At 44.1% G+C, this 23735-nt stretch overlaps 1 protein-coding gene across 1 annotated transcript in view; it reads left to right on the forward strand.

Annotated features, from left to right (window-relative positions):
- The window catches only part of gpd2 (glycerol-3-phosphate dehydrogenase 2 (mitochondrial)), a 36946-nt gene extending 16418 nt beyond the window's left edge, over nt 1-20528 (forward strand). The window contains exons 9-17 of the mRNA XM_080024389.1: nt 5041-5234; nt 5509-5643; nt 8106-8281; nt 8630-8761; nt 8846-9004; nt 12371-12483; nt 13208-13286; nt 13924-14022; nt 16714-20528. Coding sequence (XP_079880515.1) covers nt 5041-5234; nt 5509-5643; nt 8106-8281; nt 8630-8761; nt 8846-9004; nt 12371-12483; nt 13208-13286; nt 13924-14022; nt 16714-16839 — 1213 coding nt within the window. The 3' untranslated portion in view covers nt 16840-20528. The remainder of the gene's footprint in view (nt 1-5040; nt 5235-5508; nt 5644-8105; nt 8282-8629; nt 8762-8845; nt 9005-12370; nt 12484-13207; nt 13287-13923; nt 14023-16713) is intronic.
- Nucleotides 20529-23735: the final 3207 nt, after the last annotated feature.

Consider the following 23735-nt stretch of genomic DNA (forward strand, 5'->3'; position numbering starts at 1 on the left):
GGACTCGTGACACAGGGTTTCTCGGGCTGCGTTTTATTGCACATAATGTTTTGACAGTTCAAGTCCTGTCCACACAATTACGAAGGTGCTGTTATAGACTGGCTCTCATGGGTCTCCCTGCCGCAAGCTCCCATGCGGTACCTCTGCCATCTTTCACTGCAAGAGAAAACAGACATAAGAAGCTTCCCAGCTGTCGTGATTAGGGAGCGCCAGCCTGCCACACTGACTTTCCCTTACCTCCCAGAGCCTGCTCGACCCCTACCCCGAGTCTGCCACATACCCCCACCGCCCGACTTAGGCCGGGGAGCCATCCGGTGGACAGCCAACTCCCCCCTCCCCTTGGCGGGAAAGGAGTCGGCTACCACCATCTGCGCCCCCGGCCTATGGATCACCTTGAACTTAAGGGGCTGAAGAGCCAGGTACCAACGGGTGATCCGCGTGTTGGTATCCTTCATACGGTAGAGCCACTGCAGCGGGGCGTGGTCCGAACAAAGGGTGAAAGGGCGACCCAGGAGGTAGTAGCCGAGGGTGTCGACTGCCCACTTGATGGCAAGGCACTCCTTCTCAACTGTGCTATATTTGGTCTCCCGGTCTACCGGTTTCCTGCTTATGTACAGGACCGTGTGGTCGACCCCCTCCACCTGTTGGGACAACACTGCCCCCAGCCCTCTGTCCGACACGTCTGTCTGGAGACAAAAAGGGAGAGTGAAGTCAGGTGAATGGAATACTGGTGCTCCACAGAGGGCCATCTTAATCCTCTCAAATGCACGCTGACACCGCTCCGTCCACTGGACTGGTTCTGACGCACCCGTTAAATCGGTTAGAGGGGTGGTCAACTCAGAGAAGTTCGGGATGAATCTCCGGTAGTAACCGGCCAGCCCTTCAGCCCCCTTTTTTGACTTGGGCCTCATGCTGGCCACAACCGCCATGGTCTTATCTATTTGGGGCCACACCAGCCCCCCACCCAAGTGGTAGCCCAGATACCATACCTCCCTCCGCCCAACCACGCACTTCTTAGGGTTGGCGGTAAACCCCCCCCACCTCAGGGACTCGAGCACTGCCCCCACCTGCTGCATGTGCCGCCCCCAACTATCGCTATGAATGATTACATCATCTTAGTATGTGGTGGCATATGCCGTGTGCGGGCGCAGCATCCGTCCATTCGTCTCTGAAAGGTGGCGGGGGCCCCGAACAACCCAAATGGAAGCGTCACGGATTGGTACAACCCCTGCGGAGTGGAGAAATCAGATTTTTCCCTGGACTCTGGAGACAAGGGAATCTACCAGTAGCCCTTGGTTAAATCCAGTGTCATAAAAAATTGAGCCGTGCCTAACCAGTCAAGTAGCTCGTCGACCCGGGCCATTGGGTATGCGTTGAATTTTGACACCTCGTTCACCTTCCGGTAGTCTACACAAAACCAGACTGTCCCATCGGGCTTGTTAACTAGCACGATGGGGCTACACCAGTCACTAGTAGACTTCTCTATTACCCCCATTTCCAGCATGGCCTTCAATTCTGCCTGCACAGTTTTGCGTTTGTGCTCGGGCAGCCGGCACAGCCGGGTGCATATTTTCACCCCCGGTGTTGTCTCCATTTGGTGGTGTATGAGAGACGTGCGGCCTGGCAGGTGAGAGAATACATCAACAAACCGTCGCTGTAAAGCGGCCACGTCTGCCGCCTGGCCCGGCGAGAGATGGTCATGTGAAAGGGCCGGGGTCTCATGGGTAACTTTTGAAACCTCCGGGCCCAGCTCATATCTCCCGATCACTGCGGTGGCCAGCGAGATGGACAACCCCTCCCTCCGTGCCTTTAAGAGGTTGAGGTGATACACCTGAGTCGCCCCTCGCCAGTCAGTACGTTCGACCTCATAATCCACCTCCCCGACTGGCCGTGTGACCACAAAGGGCCCTTGCCACCTGGCGAGTAATTTAGAGCTGGATGTTGTGAGCAAGACTAGCACCCTCTCTCCCGGTGAAAATTGCCTCAGTTGTGTCCCTCTGTCATACAGTCGCCGCTGCTGTCCTGGGCCTGGAGCAAATTCTCACGTGACAGGTGGCCCAGCGTGTGGAGTTTTGCCCACAGGTCCAGAACATACTGAATGTCATTCTTGCTGGTACTGGGCCCTTCCTCCAACTTTTCCTTAATAAGGTCTAGCACCCAGCAGGGTCTCCTTCCAAAAAGGAGCTCAAAGGGTAGAATCCTGTGGAGGCCTGGGGAACCTCCTGCAAGGCAAACAACAGAGGGTCCAACCATTTGTCCCAATTATGGGTATCCCCGTGTACAAACTTACGAACCATGTTCTTCAGCGTCTTATTGAACCGCTCCACCAGGCCGTCCGTCTGGGGGTGATACACGCTGGTCCGAATTGAGCGGACGCCCAATAGCTCACAAAGTTCCCGAAGTGTGTGTGACATAAAGGAGGTGCCTTGGTCGGTCAGGAATTTTTGGACCCCGACCCGGGAGATGACCTAGAACAGTGCTTGCGCAACACTTTTTGCCGAAATATTGCGCAACGGCACTGCTTCTGGGTATCGGGTTACGTAGTTCACCAGGACTAGCACAAAGCGATAGCTGCGTGCACTGCGGTCTAACGGCCAGATGAGATCCATGCCCAGTCTTTCGAATGGGACCTCCACCAAGGGAGGGGCCTCAATGGTGCTTTTGATGTGGCCGGCGGGTTAACCAGCTGACACTCTGGACAGGCGGCGCACCACTTGCGCATGTCAGCCCAGATGCCTAGCCAGTAAAAGCGTGCCATTATCCTCTGCAGTGTTTTTTCCTGTCCGAGTTGCCAGGCAATTGAGTTGCTGTGAGCCGCCTGGAAAAGCATTTCTTGGCGGCTTTTCGGTACCAACAATTAGGTGAGCTCCTCTCCTGACGCGGCTCACCCGATATTATCTGTCCCTAATCATTGAAAAGAACGGGTGTGCAAGTGCTACCTTCGGCTCCCCCAAGGACGCGTGACACAGGGTTTCACACAATGTCTTGAGCACAAGGTGCTGTTATAGACTGGCTCCCAAGCCCCTGTGCGGTCCCTCTGCGATCTTTCACTGCAAGAGAAAACAGACATAAGAAGCTTCCCAGCTGTCGTGATTGGCCAGTCATTGAATTGGCCACAGCTGGCACCGAGGCGGGGAGCGCCAGCCTACCACACTGACTTCCCCTCACCTCCCAGACCCCACTCGACCCCGCCCCCAAGTCTGCCACAATACGTAAATGTACCTGGCGAATACAACTGATTAACTTAACTTGCGCAACACTTTTTGCCGAAATATTGCGCAACGGCACTGCTTCTGGGTATCGGGTTACGTAGTTCACCAGGACTAGCACAAAGCGATAGCTGCGTGCACTGCGGTCTAACGGCCAGATGAGATCCATGCCCAGTCTTTCGAATGGGACCTCCACCAAGGGAGGGGCCTCAACGGTGCTTTTGATGTGGCCGGCGGGTTAACCAGCAGACACTCTGGACAGGCGGCGCACCACTTGCGCATGTCAGCCCAGATGCCTGGCCAGTAAAAGCGTGCCATTATCCTCTGCAGTGTTTTTTCCTGTCCGAGTTGCCAGGCAATTGAGTTGCTGTGAGCCGCCTGGAAAAGCATTTCTTGGCGGCTTTTCGGTACCAACAATTAGGTGAGCTCCTCTCCTGACGCGGCTCACCCGATATTATCTGTCCCTAATCATTGAAAAGAACGGGTGTGCAAGTGCTACCTTCGGCTCCCCCAAGGACGCGTGACACAGGGTTTCACACAATGTCTTGAGCACAAGGTGCTGTTATAGACTGGCTCCCAAGCCCCTGTGCGGTCCCTCTGCGATCTTTCACTGCAAGAGAAAACAGACATAAGAAGCTTCCCAGCTGTCGTGATTGGCCAGTCATTGAATTGGCCACAGCTGGCACCGAGGCGGGGAGCGCCAGCCTACCACACTGACTTCCCCTCACCTCCCAGAGCCCACTCGACCCCGCCCCCAAGTCTGCCACAATACGTAAATGTACCTGGCGAATACAACTGATTAACTTAACTTATCTTACATTATGGATGACCAGAGCACCCAGAATATCTGCCAGCCCAGTGCAGGGGTGCACATAATGCCTTGATACTACAGGCCCTTAACTTTACTTAACTTAACTTACCATTTCTTATCTTATTGACGACGATAAGACCAAGAACATCTGCCCTATGTGGAGCCCAGCACAGGGCTTAACTAATTGGAAAATATCAGATTCCATGTGATTTGCTCTGTTCACACTGTTGTGAAAAAAACTGATCTGAGTCACATATGAACAAAAAAATCGGATTTGGGCCACTTTTGCCTGCAGTGTGAACATTGCCTAAATCCATCATGTTCCTGATGCACTGTTTAAGTGGGAGTAGCCATCCTCCTAAGGCCCTGCATTCTGTGAGCAAATGGGGTTTAAGTTCCGGGTACTGTAAGCCATTGGGGTTCGAGCTTCACTTCTGGGTTCCGTTGTATTTACCCTGTAAACTTTTACTGATTTCACTTTATCCGTCCATCAAAATCTGTTATGACATACAAATTATGAACAAATTATATCTACAAGATATAATTTAAAAGTTTGTTCCGACTTTGGTCTATCCATTTCTATCTTTTCCTGAATGTCTATAGATAGATAGATAGATATATAGAAGCTGCATTTGAAACTAAGATCTTTTTTGATGAAAACTAAGGTTTTTGATTTTATTTTTGCTCCTCATAAAGACGCAAGATGTATCTCTTGGGTAGCTTAAAACTTGCGAGACGCTGGTAGGTGCGTTTCCCTAATTTCACAGGAGCTAGGCTAGCTGATCCGATCTGCAGCCATGCATTGAGCTAACACAGTTGGCATGCAGAACCGGAGTATCCCTTTAATGGTGTTTGCTGCCATGTTGCCATGATGACAGCTCTGTGTGATCTTCCACAAAGCCAGGATGGGTCAAATGCAGAGGCCTCATTTCACCGGCCACCATCCAAAGCATGTGTATGCATGTGTTGTAGTGTGGTGTGTTGTGTGACAATTAAAGATTCTTCCTCTTCCACCTCCAGCCCTGACAACATGGGGCTGTTGGACCCGGCCACCAGCGATGGGCGTGTCATCTTCTTCCTGCCATGGGAGAAGATGACCATCGCCGGGACAACGGACACCCCCACCAGCGTGACGGCCCACCCCCTCCCCACTGAGAACGACATCAACTTCATCCTCAGCGAAGTCCGCAACTACCTGAGTCCCGACGTGGAAGGTAGCTTTGCCTGCTACACCTGCATACTACACTTTTTTCTGCTGCTCTCACTACACCTGATACATCTCTACCTGTTACATACTGCATGCTACACTGCCAACTACTACACCTCGACCTGTTACACCTCACCACTTTCCACTACACCTTTGGATTTCTAAATTATAGACTAAAAGTCGGTAATTGTTGTGTAACGGGAACTCTGCCAGTGTATTGCTGCTTTGACTGTTTCCTGCTCAGTGCATGTAGAGCCTAACACAGTGTGATTGTGTTGCAGTGCGGCGTGGCGACGTGCTGGCAGCCTGGAGCGGAATCAGACCTCTGGTGACAGACCCTGCCTCCAAGGATACCCAGTCCATCTGCAGGAACCACATTGTCAACATTAGCCCCAGCGGCATGGTCACCATCGCAGGTCAGATCCCACCACAACACCCGGTATCCCTCCTCTATCCATCGTTTATCCCTCATATACCCATCCTATACCCACGCTATATCCATCCTATATTTGTTCTATATCACCCTATATCCATTCTATATCCATTCTATATCCATCCTACATCTATTTTGTATCCATCTTATATCCATCGTATATCCATCCTATGTCCATGCTATGTCCATTCTATATTCATCCTATATCCATTGTATATCCATCCTATATCTGGTCTGGCCTAGACATTCTATAGCCATCCTATATATATACCCATCCTATAAACTATTTGTCATTTCAATTGTTTTACTGAACGTGCAGGTCATTGTATGGAAATTTTATGAAACATATACAATTATATAAAACAAATGAAATCTAATACTACTAACACTAAACACATTCTGTTGAGTAAAATTATTTCTCAAATACAAATAGGTTTTTAGAACCTCAAAATAAAAAAAAATTATAACTGAAACAAATACACTTGGCTATTTAATGATGTTACAATTTTCAAATGGATTCCCAAAAAACTGTTTAATTTAATCTTATCAGAGTATTGAAAAAAGCTGCAGATCCCTCGTTAGCAGAACAGAAATAGTCACACGACCAATTAGAGATCATTAGCGGTTAAGTGTGAAGGAAGGTGCTTCCTGCTGGTGCTGATCAGCACCTCCTGAACGCCACAATTAGTCACATGGTGGGCCCTAGGGACTGGACCCATATCGTTATTGTTCGGTAGAAAATTATCTGAATTTTGAAATAAATTATGTGTTACTATTACTATGTGGAACACCAACTTTGGCATAAAACATAAACACGGTTTACATCTTGTTTGAAGCGCGCTGTCACAAAGATCTTGTGTTTGAAGTTACATCCAAATCGATCCACATACGAAGCAGATAATAGTAGAGCAGAGAAGAGCCAATGCATTACACGCCGAAATATGTCCAACGCCGCTAAAACTATCTGGAAAACATACTTCGCCAGAACCTATGGACACGGACAGATATTTCACAAGGATCTCGTGGTTTAAATTTCATCCAAATCGATCCACATACCGAGCAGATATTAATAAAAAACCAAACAACTTTGATCCAAAATAGTTAGCTGCTCTTGGTTTAATGGCACATCACACGTCTCGTTCTAAATTGAACGAGATAAGATCATCAAACTGTTTAAGACGCTTCATGACGTCATCATATTATTGACTATAAATATACAGATTCCGATTGAGAATGTCCAGTTGGACCGTGTCCAGTGTGCGCCGTGGACTCAGTCAATCTGTAGTGGTTCGACATTACCAACTATCGATTTAGGTGTGTATTTATAAAGCTTCTTACCTGGTAGATTTCAGTAGATCTGTTCGATTGATATTTTAAATCTGTGGTCCACATTACTTTGCCGAATTAATGTAAAATACAATAAAAAGTCATCCACAAAAACTCGTAAAATCCACTGGAATGTGGGACTGAGTGCTGGTTCAAGATCCAGTGAGGCATCGGAAAAATAGAAGCGGAGAAAAGATTGCTCTGATCGGAGCTGCAGACATGCGGAACAGTGCGTCCCAACAGTGCGTGTCCGTATCTGCACACCAGTCATTATTAACATAAATGGACACTCCTCCTTTCCTCTTACCGTAGTCTACAGTCTTGTGTGCTCGGTAAACAAAGCTGCCCGCTAGCCTCTTCGGGAGTGCTGCCGTCTATAATTATCTGTCTCTAAAATGACTGTCACACAGCTATCTACGTTGTGCAAAGTAATCCTCAGACTTATTTCGGGTGACCGGGAGTTGGTAACGAAGAGACTCGGCAAGGCTGGTCTGAGCGGGTTAGCCCAGAGCATGATATTCCTTGTCGCGCAATTACATTGCATTTAGCAGACGCTTTTATCCAAAGCAACTTACAATTATTCAAACACCGACGGACGCAGCCATCGGGAGCATTTAGGGGTTAAGTGTCTTGCTCAAGGACACTATAGCATGCTAGCAGGAGGAGCCTGGGATCGAACCGGCAACTTTAGATGACGCAGTGACACAATAATGAAGCAGTGACGAAGTGACGATTATCTGTGACCAATCAGTATTCTGCAGTGTTTTCACGTGACCAGTGACACAATGACGCAATAACGCGGTGACAATTGTCTGTGACCAATCAATAGTCTGCAGGGTTTCCACATGACCTTTTGGCCTTGCCAGCAGAGATTCTTTTTTTTATAACTTTGCCCACAAATACAGACCGCTGTGGATCAAACTTGGACGACGCTGTATGTGGATTCCCTTAATACATCTATCTATCATTTGGGTCTGTGGGTTCGATGGTTTCTCAGCGCCAGACACGTCGACCGTCATTTTGTATCTGAACAAAAACAATAGGGATCCCGCCCTTTCAGCTGCACCCCTAATAATAATAATAATGATGTAAATAATAATGTGGTGTGTTTCTGCTCAGGCGGGAAGTGGACGACCTATCGCTCCATGGCGGAGGAGACGTTGGACGCGGCGGTGCGGTTCCACAGTCTGGAGGCCACACCCGCCAAGACAGTGGGGCTGATGCTGGAGGGGGGGCGGGACTGGACCCCCACGCTTTACATCCGCCTGGTCCAGGACTATGGCCTGGAGCAGGAGGTCAGACCCCTCTGCCTGTCTGTCTGTCTGCCTGTCTGTATGCCTGCCTGTCTGTCTGCCTGTCTTGCCTGTCTGACTGACTGACTGACTGTCTGTCTGTCTGTCTGTCTGTCTGTCTGTCTGTCCGTCTGTCTGTGTGAGTAAGTGATGGGACATGGGTGGCTGCTGTCCTGCCTGAATGAAAGACCCAAATGTTTATTAAACTTTCTTAAATTAGATGAAATTCAATTTGATTCCAGAATCTCATCCTAACGAAAGCCCACACATTCTAAAAACAGCATACATTAGTGAACATTAGTTAACACTAGTTAATTGTAGTTAACAGTAACCCTCCTGGTTATCCCTCAGGTCGCTCAACACTTGGCGTCCACGTACGGTGGAAAAGCGTTTGAAGTGGCCAAGATGGCACAGGTCACCGGACAAAGATGGCCAATCGTTGGGAAGAGGCTGGTGTCCGAGTTCCCCTACATCGAGAGCGAGGTGGTTATTATAATTATTGTAAACATAATTATTATTATTATTGTTGTTATTGTTATAATTATTATTAATAATATCATCCTCCAGGTGCTTTATGCCATGAAGGAGTATGCGTGCACGGCCATCGATGTGATCGCACGGCGCACACGGCTTGGCTTCCTGAACGTCCAGGCAGCCGATGAGGCTCTGCCCCGCATCGTGGAGATCATGGCCAAGCAGCTGGGCTGGAGCAACGATCGCAAGACGGTGAGTGGCCTTACACCTAAACACAAAGAAAGCAGCATCGAAAAAGCTTAGTTATTTAAGATGCAGCAAGTCAAAATCAAAAGTTTTGACTGGAGGAGGCCACGCCTCCACCAGTCAGCTCAACAATACGAGGCCCCACGCTCCGAAAGGGAGGCGGGGATAGTCTGCTTCTTCGCCCTGGGGGAGGGTCGCCGGTGGACCATGCTGTTCTGGGGCACAAGGCCCTTCCCACAAGGAAGGGGACCAGCTCTTTTTTGTTTGACTTTTTTGTTGGTTTGAGGTATGGGAACCCTGTGTCAGAGTCCGATGTTTTTATTTATTTTTAGGTATAGGGACCCTGTGTCAGAGCCTGTCCTTCTAGGTATGGTAATCTTGTGTCAGAGTCTGTATTTTTAGGTATGGGAACCCTGTGTCAGAGTCCAGGCATTTTTTTTTCTCTGCTTGGTTGGGGGGGGGTAGACTTCAGCCTGGGATTCTCTCTGGCTTCAGTTTGGTTTTGAGCGTATGTGGTGTGGTTTGAGCAGCCACACCTGTCCTGGTTCTAGGTAATTGGGACCCAGGACCAGTGTGGCTGTATACCTGTTGCTCATTGATTGGTCTAATGAAAAACAGGTAAAACGTCCATCCCCACATACCCTTGCCATGGCATGCTGTCCATCTGCTCCTGGGCTTGTTCCACCTAGCCCCTCTCTACAATAAACTTGTGTGTCTGCAACCCCATGGTCTGTATCTCTGTGCCGGAGAGCCCTGAAAACACCCCTTGGGAGGCGTGTGGCAGGCGAAACTGCCACAGATAATGTAGTTGTTTATCAAACCTTTTTGGCACAAAATCATTTATCCATCTGCTGGGTGCATGATTATCAGGGTTGCCAGTTGAGTGCGCTACTCGAGTTCTGTTGACAGTAATGTTGTGGTGCAGATCGCACCTGGCAACCCCCAACTCATTGGAAGCAGCTTCACAAATAACAGTAATTTTGTATTTTCTGCTGAGCTTGGTAACAGACGAAAAGTGAATTGAACTGGACTTTCCTTTAACCCTCTGCAGTCTGGCAGTTTTTAGTTTAGTGTTTCCCATAAACTCAGCTCTAAATTTCTGCTAGTTTCCATGGTGATGAGTGAGAAGTCATCAATGAATAAATGAAACATGCAGGTTATTATGGAATTGAATGTGATATGTTAAAGGGTTTTCCAGGCCAATAAGAATAGGGTAATCTAATGAAATCTCAGAGCCAGCAGCGTGAATTAATCTTATCTTATGTTTACAGACAGGCAGTGCCATGTAACTGGTTTAATATCATCTCAATATGGATTACTGAAATATTGAATTACAACTCTGTTTGTGTTAAGGTCGAGTGTTTTTTCATGTTTGGGCCAAGGGAAATCATTTTCCTTTAGCAAGATTAAAAATAAATATACAAAATATGCGGTGAAATTATGTCACTCATATCCAACAGAAATCCTGTTAAATTTTAAGAATAATTTATAAAAAAATAAAATAAAAACATTCTGTATTCTTTTTCTTTTAGTTCTAGACCATTTTTTTCATTATACTCTATATACTGTATATAAAGGGACAATATTCAAACGACTGACCTTGGATGTGTAACAGGACTTCATTCTGGTTCTTGGTTGTTTTGTGTGGTGATACTGGATACCCATCTCCCATACAGTACCGTTTGTTTTCCCTCGTTTCACAATCCAGTTTGGTCGCAGTCATGCTTTAATCCCGCTGGACGTCCATGAATACTGATATTCTTTTCATATCACAATGGGTCCACGCCCTTTATCCCGTCAAGGCCTCTCCTTTTACCTGGACAGGAATAGCTTCACAAAGCCCTTCAAAACGTCCATCTGAGCGGATCATACCATCTCATGTTTACCCCTGAAGACCACATCAAGTAGTGCTTTTCATTTTCTAACATGTTATTGTGTTTCTATGGCTCTCCCTGCTGCAACACAGCGATTCCACGTTCACCTCCAGAGAGTTTTTGCGGTGTTTTAGCACCAAAAGTTAAACATTTAAAGCTCTTGTCAAAAGGTTACTTGGGAAAAAATGAAGCCACGAATGATTAACTGAGGCCACGATTCGACATAAATGATGATATAGAGGCCTTGATACGATATTTATCATTATGATACAGACGATACAATACGTATCACAATACAGAGGTCACAATATGATACATATATTATATATATTATAAACGGTTGAGGAGTTCACATAGATCTTAAAAATAAAATCAAGATACACCTGTATCGAAATGCGCATCAACCATGAGCACCTCACAATATATTGCAATACTGATTCATTTGAGCCCTAGCCCTAGTGGCGTTGATGAAAATCTGCTTTATTTATCACTGGTGTCCTAAGTGAACGGAAAAAGCAGTGGGGGGCCTTTAAAAAGTGGGGACAACTTTTAAATTCTAAGTATTTTGCATTTGCTCTCTAATTTATTTGCTTTCAGAATTATTTTAGGAAGCTCTGGCCGAACCATGGGACGGGAACATTTCAGTGTCTTGAAGGGATGCTCTATGATCTCGATTCTGCGTTAGTCTGTAAAGACGGGGATGCAAACTGTTTAAAAGGTGGATGAAAATGATTTGACAAGAACAACGGTAGCAAAATGGCTTCTGGTGACAGAAGAAAAAACCGGTCCTAGTCTCGCTCGTCAGAGGTCCCCTGGTGGATTCGTCAGGGAGCTGCTCACGTATGTGTGGGATGAACATGACGGTGGTGTCATTAGGACGCAGGATGTGGCTGGTGCTCATCTTCATCTGACGTCACAGTTAGAAAAAGCCACTTCCAAATGGAGAACAACGATGTTCTCATCTGAGCAATGTGCCGTCTAACAGTGAGCGATGCCTTACTGGTTGCCATCACAACAGTTGAGTCACCGAGGAGATAATGCGCCAAGTGACCTTAAATATTTTCTCTTGCCTTTTATTCGCAAATGCACTTTGGAGGCTTTATTTTCATATAGACCAAGAATGTTTCCAAGGACCTTTTCTAAATACAGTATCCTCAACTTGATCCATTTGATCAGATTTAGTCACTGGTTCCAATCTTATCAATATCTTTATTGTTAGATATAATTTGGTGTCTCTGCTTAAGTTAGCGATAACGTGAAACTAGAGTCCAAATAGTCATTATTGGACATTCTCTAATGTGCTAACGTCTTGGAAATGAAATATAAATGAAGTTTAACTATTAATCAGTTTGCTAGGGACCCCTGGAACCTCTGGAAGGACCCCTGGACCCCACATTGAGCACCACTGATATAGACTGTCAGCTTCTTGATTTTTGTAGAGAACGTTCCACAACCTTCTGGTGAGGTTTCAGAACTGAACCTCTGGTTGTTTCCTCAGGAGGAGCTAGAAGCCGCCAGGAAATTCCTCTACTACGAGATGGGCTACAGATCGCGCTCCGAGCAGCTCACCAAGACGTCTGAGATCAACCTGGACTACCAGGAGGTCATAAGGTCAGAGGTCAAACACTCTCACTAATTACCTGGACTACCAGGAGGTCGTAAGGTCAGAGGTCAAACATGCACATGTTAACGCCCAGGAAACCAACAAGATTTTATATCGTAGTATGTCTTTATATTGACAAATTAAAGACTCAATTCATATCAGAGGTAGACTAGAGGTAGAGGTAGAGTAGGGGGTAGCATGGAGTAGTACAGTAGGGTAGAAGTAAAGTAGAGGTAGAGTGGAAAGTATAGAAGGGTAGAGGTAGAGTAGAGTACAGGTAGAGTGGAGTAGTACAGTGCAGTAGAGATAGAGTAGAGGTAGAGTGGAGTAGTACAGAAGGGTCGAGGTAGAGTAGAGTAGAGGTAGAGTGGAGTAGTACAGAAGGGTAGAGGTAGAGTAGAGTAGAGGTAGAGTGGTGGTAGAGCAAAGGTAGAGTGGAGTAGTACAGAAGGGTAGAGTAGAGTAGAGGTAGAGGGAAGTAGTACAGTAGAGTAGAGGTAGAGTGGAGTAGTACAGAAGGGTAGAGATAGAGTAGAGGTAGAGTGGAGTAGTACAGAAGTGTAGAGTAGAGGTAGAGTGGAGTAGTACAGTAGAGGTAGAGTCGGGGAAGAGTAGCTGCAGAGTAGTTAGAGGAACGTCAGAAACTTTTATCCCGTAATAGGAAGGATCCTGTAGGTTTGAAGGTTTAGTAGAAAACTTGTCATGCTAAACTTCTGCTTGTGTGATTGTCAGGTACAAGAAGCGTTTCCACAAGTTCGACAAGGACAACAAAGGCTTCATCACCACGGTGGATGTCCAGACAGTTCTGCAGGTGTGTCCTCCCCTTTCTTTCGGTTCATCTTAACTAAAGGTGGAAACAGAGAAAACAAATAAAATAAAACTTTCTTTCTTGCGCTCCCTTTATTTCCTTTCTTTTGTCTGATTGTCGTACTTTACTGGAGAAAGTGCATTCCCACCCCGAAAATGGGTTTGCAATTGTCCAAACACACTTTTAGTGAGAGGAGTTTCCCTTCGTGGAATTGCAAACAAAACTCTTTGTAACAATGTAATCTAATGTTTGAAGATACAAACTTTACTATTTGGGAGAATATTAAAACATCTAAATATTCTAAGAGCTTCCTCTATTTCTAAAAGAATATTTTATTTTTTATTATTTGAGGCTGTCTGACTGCTTGAAGTGAACAACATTATTCTGTATTAGCTTAGTCTCACAGTATTCCAACGAGAGTATTATCCTCTTTGACTACACCTCTGCTGAGTTAGGGCTTGGTTAAGGGGCTTGGGTTCAGGGGTTAGGTTTGGTTAAATAGCTAGCTTTGCTTTTAGGGTTAGTTTTGGTTAAAGGGTTAGGTTTAATGAAAGGTTTAGGTTTGCTTTGAGGGTTAGATTTGGTTTCTAGCGTTTTAGGGTTTGGTTTCTATGTCATGGTCTCTCCTTCCTACACACAGAGCATCAACGTCCAAATCGATGAGAACGCCCTCCATGACATCCTCAACGAGGTCGACCTCAACAAGAACGGACAAGTGGAAATCGACGAGTTCTTGCAGGTACGCAGCGAGGAAGATGATTCCTTGTAACCCTTGCGTTTATTTTGTATGTAGTGTGTCTAGTTTGTATACTGTGTGTGTGTGTGTGTCTGTGTGAGTATGTGTCTTCCATCGTCTTCTTTTGGAGACCTTTGATTCCTCACACCTTGGTCAGAATGTCTCTGCACCACGAGCCCCAAATGGATCATGTGGGTCTTATTCATCAATCTGTCCATATGGTTCTCATGTCAGGGTGGGAGCCTCTTCCCTACCAAAACACATGACGTGCCCACATGGAAAAGGTGTCGAGAATGGAGAGATCTTCCTTATTTCCATTTCTCGTTCTTCCTTCCCCTTCTTTTCACTGAGTCTGCAGGCTGGAGGTATGAAACCTTATTTCTCGCTCCGGAGGCGACATCTCCAATTAGGGACAGAATCTCCACTCAGCTGCTTCCTAATGAGGCTGTAATGCCTTCTCCTGCTAAATTAATTCCACAATAGATTCATCAGAGGAACTTGATGACAGTCCATGCTTTAGTCCTCATTATCCGACAACCTCACAAGGCTCCCCTCTGCTCCTCACACAGGGACTTGGGCCGACAGTTAGACCAATCATCCCTGGTCCATAAATAATAAATTATTTAAAAAAGAATATATATATGAGCACCCTCAAACACCTAACCCATTATGTCCAGGTTTCAAAATTATCTAAGAGCCCCAAAAAAAACAGACTAAAATAATTGTATGCAGAAACAGCACGAAAAAATACGCAACCTCAAACAGAAGGATGATTTAGGGAACATGATATTATGCATATGTATGTGTTCAAATTCGGAATATGCATAAAGATAGTATTCGCTATTACGGTGAAATCTAAGGTTCGCTTGGAGATGAGAAACAGCGGAGGTCTTCACGAGTTTGGACCTGAACCCAATCAAACCCAGTGAACTCGTCCTCAGATTCGAACCGACCGTTTAAAAAAAGAACTCATCATCATCAGTACTGATAGCGCCTCCGCTTGGATACACCCTGGTATTACACATAATGACACAGACCCTAAAATCTAAGGGGCCCAAGGGGATCGAACGCCACCCAACCTGAGCCCAGTTGTCCAGAATATGGACCTGAACCCGTGTAGACCCGTGACCCGGGGAGCCTCTCAAACAGTTAACTCCGTGACAGCCGCTTGAAACTTTTCTCTCAATACTGGATGAATTTTCATGACTCTGATACCAATCACTCGGATCAACTATCAATGATCGAAAAATTAAGTCAAGTCAAAATTACAGTGAAATGTAAAGAATAAATTGAAGAGCTTTCTCTTGACTCAATCTGAAAACTCTCGACTAGCAGCTGGAACATCAGCGCCACTGAGCGACAGGTTCCTACTTCTTTCCAGGGTTATGGCTTGTGGGGTGTGGGTGAGGATTATGGGTTAGGTTTGTGGTTATGGTTTGTGGGTTATGGATTAGCATTATGGTTTATGGATTAGGGTTATGGGTAGTGGTCGACCAATTAATCGGTCGGCCGATTAAGTGCGATATTCCAGAGAAAAGGACATCTACTAGCTCCGTCACTCCAGCGCAAAACTCCGGAAGCCACAGCAGACATACGCAGAAGAGTCGGCTCCTCGCTTCTACCTACGTGACATCCGGCTGTAATTCCGACGCAGATTTTATTCATCAAAGTTTTTTTTTGCGGAGTTTAGTTTTTTTAATTAGTTGTGGACATTTTTTACATTAAAAATAATACGTAGAGTGCAGAGTGAAGATCTACTAAAGCAAACAGAGACAATGCACATTTTTTATCTTAAAATATTTTTCTGTGTTCAAGTGAATAATACATTAGTGTTAAATGAATGTTCATTGTGACTCAAAACAAAGAGAGGTTGCTACTGTGTGCACGAACATTGTTTATTTATTTTTTATAATTTAGATGCTGTGAACTTTTATTAAGTTGATACTTATCTTTACTTAATTATCTACTACTTTACTTATTATCTTTCTATTTAAGCAAACAGAGACAATGCAGACAGTAACATTAGTGGGGTTTTTTTTGGCATTGTCATGCTTTATTTGATAGTGACAGTGCGGGGAGAAAGGGAAGAGACAGAGAGGGGATGACATGCAGCAAATGGTGCGTTCTTCCCGGTGAGTCACCGGGGCGATATATAATGTTATTATTATATATCGGTTACCATCTGCTGCCCCGCTCTCTAAATACCGGCTTCGGCCATTGAAAAACCCATATCGGTCGACGACTACTTGGGTTACTTGGTTACTATGGGTTGTGTTTCAGAGTTATGGCTTTTGAGTTCAGTGTTGTGGCCTTGGTTTGTGGTTATGGATTAGGGTTAAGGGTTTTGATTATGGGTTATGGTTCATGGTTTACGGTTTAGATTATGGATTATGGCTTAGGGTTATGTTTTATGGTTAGGGTTATTGCTTAGGGTTAGGGTTTATGTCTTAGGGTTTATATTATGGGTTATGGGTTATGGTTTAGAGTTATGTTTTAGGGTAAGGGTTATGGTTTCGGGGTTATTTCTAAGGGTTATGTTTTAAGGTTAGGTTTATGGTTTATGGTTTAGGATTATGGGCTATATGTTTGGGTTATCCTTCTGAAGTTCTCCCACTGCCGCATAGTGGAACCCTCAGCGGTTCTTGTCGAGGGAACATTCTTCTTCTCCTCTCAGAGTAACTGTTTCCTGTTTAGCTGATGAGCGCCGTGAAGAAGGGTCAGGTATCCGACAGCCGCCTGGCCATCCTGCTGAAGACCGCTGAGGAGAGTCTGGACCAGAGAGAGCCTGTGTCCGTGGACCGCAGCGGGGGTGGAGTCTGAGCCAAGACCACATCCCCCTACCACCGCCACCAAACAAAAACCCCAAAAATAACAAGATAAAGAAGAAGAAGAACATGGCGACTCCACGACGTGCAAGTTCAGCGGAAAGGTAGAACGGAAATAAGATAGTTTATCGATTTGAAACACCATTTTTTGGTGAAATTACAAGGATCTAGGCTAGTTGCTCCCCTCTGTAGCCATGCGTGAGCTAACATAGTTAGCTGAAACTGGTATTGACTTTCTCATCTGAATCTCGGTAATATGGACAAAAAGGCCATTTCCCAAAACTGGAGTTTCCCCTTAAGAACAATAACATGGTCCAAGACGCAGTTCGGGTTGGGTTCAGTAAAAATCCGGTTACGGTTAAGAGTTCAATTGTGTTTAGTGGTTAATGGGACGTGTCCATTCCAGTGGAGAGTTTTCAAAATGGAGTCTGATCTCCGTACAGATCTTAACGTTGACAGCCGGTGTCTCGAACGTCCTTCAGCACACTTCTGTTTTATACTTTGAACTGTTTTTTCTTTATTTTTTAAAGTGCTTCAATCAACACATCAACCTCTTCTTCGTGTCTTTGTAGTAATATTCATAACGCTGCGCGTTATACCGCGTGTGTCCATCAGAGGCTTTGTGAGTTCTGCTCTTTTACCCTCCTTTCGTAATGTGCCCTTTCTGATTGGAATGTTTGACGGATAATGTAATACTTCTAGCGAGCGCTGGGCGATACAGCGATCTAATATCTATCGCGATATGAGACCGGATATCGTCTGGTCCGGGACTGTCATTGTTATATTGCGATATGGTCAATTGTCGTCTTATTTTCTCAAATATTCCTCCTGTGTAAATATCTCATGAAAGCACCGACAGTCATCCCCAAAATATCGTCCAAGTATCGATATTGTGGCTTGGTCTAAAAAATATTGCGATGTTTAATCTTGACGCCATCGCCCAGCGCTAATGTCAACACACTGAACCAAATGTCTCTAAGTGCTCTATATACGTTCTCAGCCTGGGGTTATGGTTAGGTTAGCCCCCCGTCTGAGGACTAGTAATGTCCTTTTTCACTCCGTGCTAACTAGTTCAGGACCAGGACTAACCTGTTAGAGGACCCGCACTAACAAGTTTATCCATGACTAACTAGCTAGTCCAGGACTAATAAGATAGATCACCATGACTAACTAGCTTATCCAGGGCTAACTACAGGATTTACTAGTCCAGGACTAGTTAGTCCAGGTCCAGGACTAGTTAGTGGACCAGTCTGAAATGTACCTGCCTTCCTGTTGCACTGAGGTGAAGTTTACACCGCCGGGTTCCAGCTTTATGACACTGTTTGAGATTTATTTATTTTTAAATTGATCTTAAATATTACGTTCTTTATTTCTATATGTTTCTTAAATCGATAAACTGTCTCTCCAGCCAAACTCTGAGAAAATACTTTTAACTTTCACTAATATTAATATGATGTTAAAACCAACATAAAGGATCTAAAAAGGGATTTTGGTTTTGTTTCGTTAAGTGGTTGTTTTTTTGGTTACGTTTAGGATCTGGTTTTAATCTGATTCCTCTGTTTAATATGCTTATTTTTATTCTGTTTGAGTTGAGTTGTTTGTTTTAAGAAGCAGAACATGTGTCTAACCTTCCACTTTCCACCGTCTCATTTAATGCAGTTTTTACCAGATTGTTAGATGTTGGAGGCATGTTTGAATCATGTATTAATGTGCCTTGTTTTGTCTAATAATCTTTCAATTCACACTCTTTGATATGCATGAAATATGATATTATATTATGATATATATGATATATACAAAATGTCATTTTAAGTGTTTGTTTGTTTGCCTGTCACAGATTTTTATTTTATTATATTGATTTTTATTGTTATGAGACTACACTATTATTACAATTCACCCAGAATCCTCAAAGGACCAGTTCACTGTTTTTCCAGCTTTTTAAAAACTTGTTGGACAGATGGTTTCACCGCTCGCTGTGATGTTAAGAGTTTGATGACATAAACTGAATATAATCTGACATAAACAAGCAGCCGTTCTAAAATGTGAAAATACAATAGTTAAAGTATTTTTATTTATCAAACCACAAAGTAAATGTTGAATTTGTTCAAACGTAATTTGTTCTGATAAGTTTAATTTACTGATCATACAAATCAAAGGCGTTATGACGGTTGATACGATGCAAAACTTGTTATTAAAAATTATTAAATATAATCGCTAAAAAGGCAGCTGTGTTAATCAAACTCTTAACATCACTGCCATGGATAAGATAAGAGGAAATAAATAAAGATAAGATGAAACTTTACTTGTGCCAACATTTGCTCCACAGTTTGAAAAGGTAATTATGACAATGTAATATTTTCATGACAAAAATAACATAATTATAATGGAATTATGATATATAATTCCAATGTTCTTCTAGATGTAGTTATAGTTCTGTGCAACTCATTTAAAAATAAGTGACACGGTGACAAAATAGTGAAATAATTTGATAATGTGATAGTTTATCCATCCAAAAGACGTATTTTTTGTTTGTCAGAAAGTAAAAAGTTTAAAGTACCTTCAGACCTGTAAAATACATTTTTCTACAAATGAAACCTAATAACTCCCCGTTAATTTAATAATAATAATAATTTGTAGCTTGTATTAATAATTTTAATGATAATTGTTTGCCAGTAACTTCTGCTGTTTAATTCATAATTAAATTAAAGGTATTGGGGGATTGTCATATTAACAGGAAGGTTGAAATTGACTTCACCAATAATGTAATAACTGAAATGATAATGTTATAACTCTAACCATGACATTTATATCCACATTATATTAAAAACACTAGAATGACTCCAATGCAATTTCTATTTGTGATCATTCTTTCCAATAAGATATTTTCCACAAAATCACATTTTCACTTCAGTTATTACATGCTTACATTATTATATTATTGGTCAATTCAATTTCAACCTTCCTGGTAATGCAACAATTCCCCAAAACTGCATAATCATTACTTTTAACAAGAAAAACTTTTTTTTTTTAAATTACATTACTGGACATGTATTAATTTGGCAGGATTATTACATCATTTATTGTCACATTTACGTTGAGTCATAACATTATCAGTTGGAACAGTTTGTACTTTGTGTTTTGCATGAGTTTGTAACTACTGCAGCATGTTTCATGTTTCAATACGACGGCATTTATTATATTTATATTTTCATTGTGAAATAACTTTTTAATGTGCTCTGAATGTGGGGCGGGTCTCAGGATACGATTCTTATATTTAATATCGATCGATCAACATTTTATTTTTATTTACAGAAATATATCAGAACAAATTCAGTCTGATACAGAATGTTTCATTTAATTTAATCTGTGACTCTGCTGGTATTTAATTTTCAATTGTTTCATAACTTTCAATCAAAGTATCGATTTTCTCATTTTCAAATCAATTCAGAAATTGGAATCGTATCGAGTATTGATCGGTTGTGACCCGCTCCCTCTGAACGACTCGCTGCCTTTCAGTCAGACTCACTGTGAGGGGGGAAAACGGGAGGTTCGGGGGCCGGGACAAAGCCCTGGGTGGGGTTCCTCTCCTCGGGGGCCTGAACCGGATCTCCCCACTCCTACCCATAATGCTTTGCGTGGCTCCGCAGGGTCATTACCTTATTAAACGTCTCTGGTTTCCTCGCAGCTTTGTGTCTGTCTTTTTTTTTTCCCTCTTTTTTTCTTTTCTTCATTTTTGGCGTCACTGCTCAATGTGGCGCCGACACATTTTATACCTGTCACAACACGTCTGACAGGGTGGGAACACTGGGAGCACTGGCAAGAGTGGGAATGCTGGGAACACCGGAAATAGTGGGAGTGCTGGGGAACGCTGGGAAAAGTGGGGTACTGGAAATACTGGGAAAAACTGGGAATAATAGGAAACAATGAGAATACTGGAACAATGAATTCTGGGAATACTGGGAGTGCCGAGAAACACTTGGAATACTGGGAATACTGGGAGAACTGGGAACACTGTCTAGTGTATATTCTATATAGAAGGGGGGATAGTGGGACCACTGGGAATAGTGGGAATACTGGGAAACACTGGGAAAATACAGTAAGAAACAATGGAAATAGTGGGAATGCTGAGAATATTCAAGAGTGCCAGGAAACACCTGTATCACTGGGAATATTGGGAGAATTGGGAATACTGGGTCTTGTTGTATCGTGGGGCTGCTGTGAATACTGGGAATAGTGGGAATAGTGGGAGAATGGGAATACTGAAAACAGTGGGAGTGGTCTCTCTCCTCGTTTGTAAAAGTAGATTCAATGTGTTATTCGTTTGCCCCATTTATTTATTTATTTATTATTTAACCAGATAAACTCATTGAGATTAAAATCTATTTTACAAGAGAGACCTGGCCAAGTAGGCAGTGTAAAACAAGATATATCCAGGTTACAAACAAGGACAACATGAAAAGGATCAACACTCAGATAGACAGAAAATGAACCTCATGTCTTCATCTGGGTAAGTTAAAATGCAATGCACATGCGAAGACACTGACCAGGACTATTACGTTCTAAGTCCTTTAGGATTGACAGAAATTGACCATCAGAAATCAAGTCGTCCTGTAGGGTGTTCCAAGTGGAAGGGGCAGCACACTTAAAAACTTTTGTTCCCAATTCTGTCCGGACACGAGGACCAGACGTCAGTAGAAAGTCCTGAGATCGCAAGCCATACTGGCCTTGACCTCTAGACAAATAAGTGCTCAGGTAAGTAGGACCCTGCCCAAGAAGAGAATGTTGAATGAAGCACAACCAGGGAGGGCCGCCCAGCTCTGGCATTTGGGCACAATGGTGTGCTAGATATTTAGAGCCGGTGAGGAAACGTAAAGCACAGTGAAAAACAGTATCCAGCACCCGTGGACATTGGACGAGGTATTTCAGCAGAGCAGAGCTCCGTGGTCCAGCACAGCCAAGAAAGCTGCAGACACAAGATATTTCCTGGCTCCGAAGGGTAAGGATGATTTGTTTCTATAGAAGAAACCCAGCTTCACCTTGAGCTTGGGGAAGTTTGTCTGTATATGAGTTATGAAAGAGAACTGGTAGTCAATGATTATACTTTGTAACTGGAAACTAAGCTCAATTTCATGTCCTTCAGAGGTCGAGGTCACTTGGACGGTGAGACGGTGACTCTCTTGTGTTCGTGAATAACATTTGTTTGGTTTTGTCTGCGTTTATGAGCAATTTAAGTTGCCGCAGATGGACCTGAACAATATTAAAAGCATAACTCGAATTGCATTGAAGTCCATGGAGTTTCAGCCGCAAAGTGATGATCAGTTAGAAACGATGGAGCCAGCGTTTTCATAAGAGCTGGGATGGAAAATAGAGAAGTGGTCCTTGGAGCTGCACATCCTAAATGTTCTGCACCCGTTGGAGCCTCATCTTCTACTTGTTTTTCCTCTCTCTCTCTCTCTCTCTCTCTCTCTCTCTCTCCCTCCCTCCCTCCCTGAGATTTAGGACTCGAGTGGTGTTGATGTGATTTAGGAAACATCCAAACGGGAATTACCAAGCACTTGCATTCTGATCGCTTTAAGGAGGATTGTGGGTAAGAGGAGCGGCTCAGTTACGATGAACTCACCTTGTTTATCCAGTTAATAAGTCAGAGCAGAAGGAAGACGCTAATAAGATGCAAATTAACCGCCGAGAGTTCAAATATTGATACGAGGGGACGGGAGGAAAACTAATCAGGGCAGATTGAGATAGAGGGGATCAATAGAAATGGCTCCATAAAATACGTTGCCACCGTGAGTTGAGATGGAACCCCAGATACACGATCAATAGATGATCAATAAACCGTCGGTCAGCTCAGGTCTGAGCTCCGAGACCCCCACCTCCCCTTCCCTCCTCGGAAGTTGTATAAGAAACTCATCATGAATCCTGCTCCTTGTCTATCGCTGATTAATCACCAATTCATTGATGCTCGTTGGAGCAGCGTCAGGTCCTGGAGTTTGGAAACGGACTTTAACACGGAAGTAACAAAATATGTCCAAATGAAGTGGAACAAGGAGATAAACTGGAGGCCTCTCAGCAAATGGTTAGAAAATAGAGGAAAACATCTGGAATACTGTGTCTGTGTATCCAAACGTGTGAGGTCAGAAATGTAAAATCGAAACGAGGTAAAACTCCTTCAGTTCCTTAAGTTTCTTCTTCCTCTTTCCTGTTCTTTAAAAGTGCTTCAAAGAAAGATGGAGACCGACTGAGGCAGAGGTAGAGATAGCGATGGAGGTAGAGATAGAGATGGTGGGGTATAGATAAATGTATAGATAGAGGTAGAGATGGAAGTAGACCTATGGATAGCGATGGAGGTAGAAGGAGATGGAGGTAGAGATGGAGGTAGCTATAGAGAGGTATACTGAGAGATGGAGGTAGAGAGAGAGATGGTGGTATAGACGGCGGTAGAGAGTTATAGATGGAGGTAGAGAGGTAAAGATGGAGGTAGAGATGGAGGTATAGAGGAGTGAGAACTTCCTGTGTGGACAGGAAGTTCTTTCACTCTGTGTCCGTCACTTGGAAAGAAAGGACGAGGCCCCTGAGTGTCATGTTTCTCTAACCCTTCCCTCCATCACCCCTCCGTACCTTCCCTCAATCCCTTCTCTATCACACCCTCCATCACCCCTCCATCCCTTTCTCCATCACACTCTCCTCCCCTTCCCTTCATCACATCCCCATCCCTTCCTGCCTCCCTGTCCCTCCACCCCGTCCCTCCATCCATTGCTTCCCTCAATCTCTTTTCTCATCACACCATCCATCGCCCCTCCATCCCTTTCTCCATCACACTCTCCACCCCTTCCCTTCATCATACCCTCTACCCCTACTCTCTATCACACCCTCCATGGCTTACCTCCATCA

The sequence above is a fragment of the Zeus faber genome, assembly GCF_960531495.2.
Source record: "Zeus faber genome assembly, chromosome: 2".
NCBI classification, from domain to species: domain Eukaryota; kingdom Metazoa; phylum Chordata; class Actinopteri; order Zeiformes; family Zeidae; genus Zeus; species Zeus faber.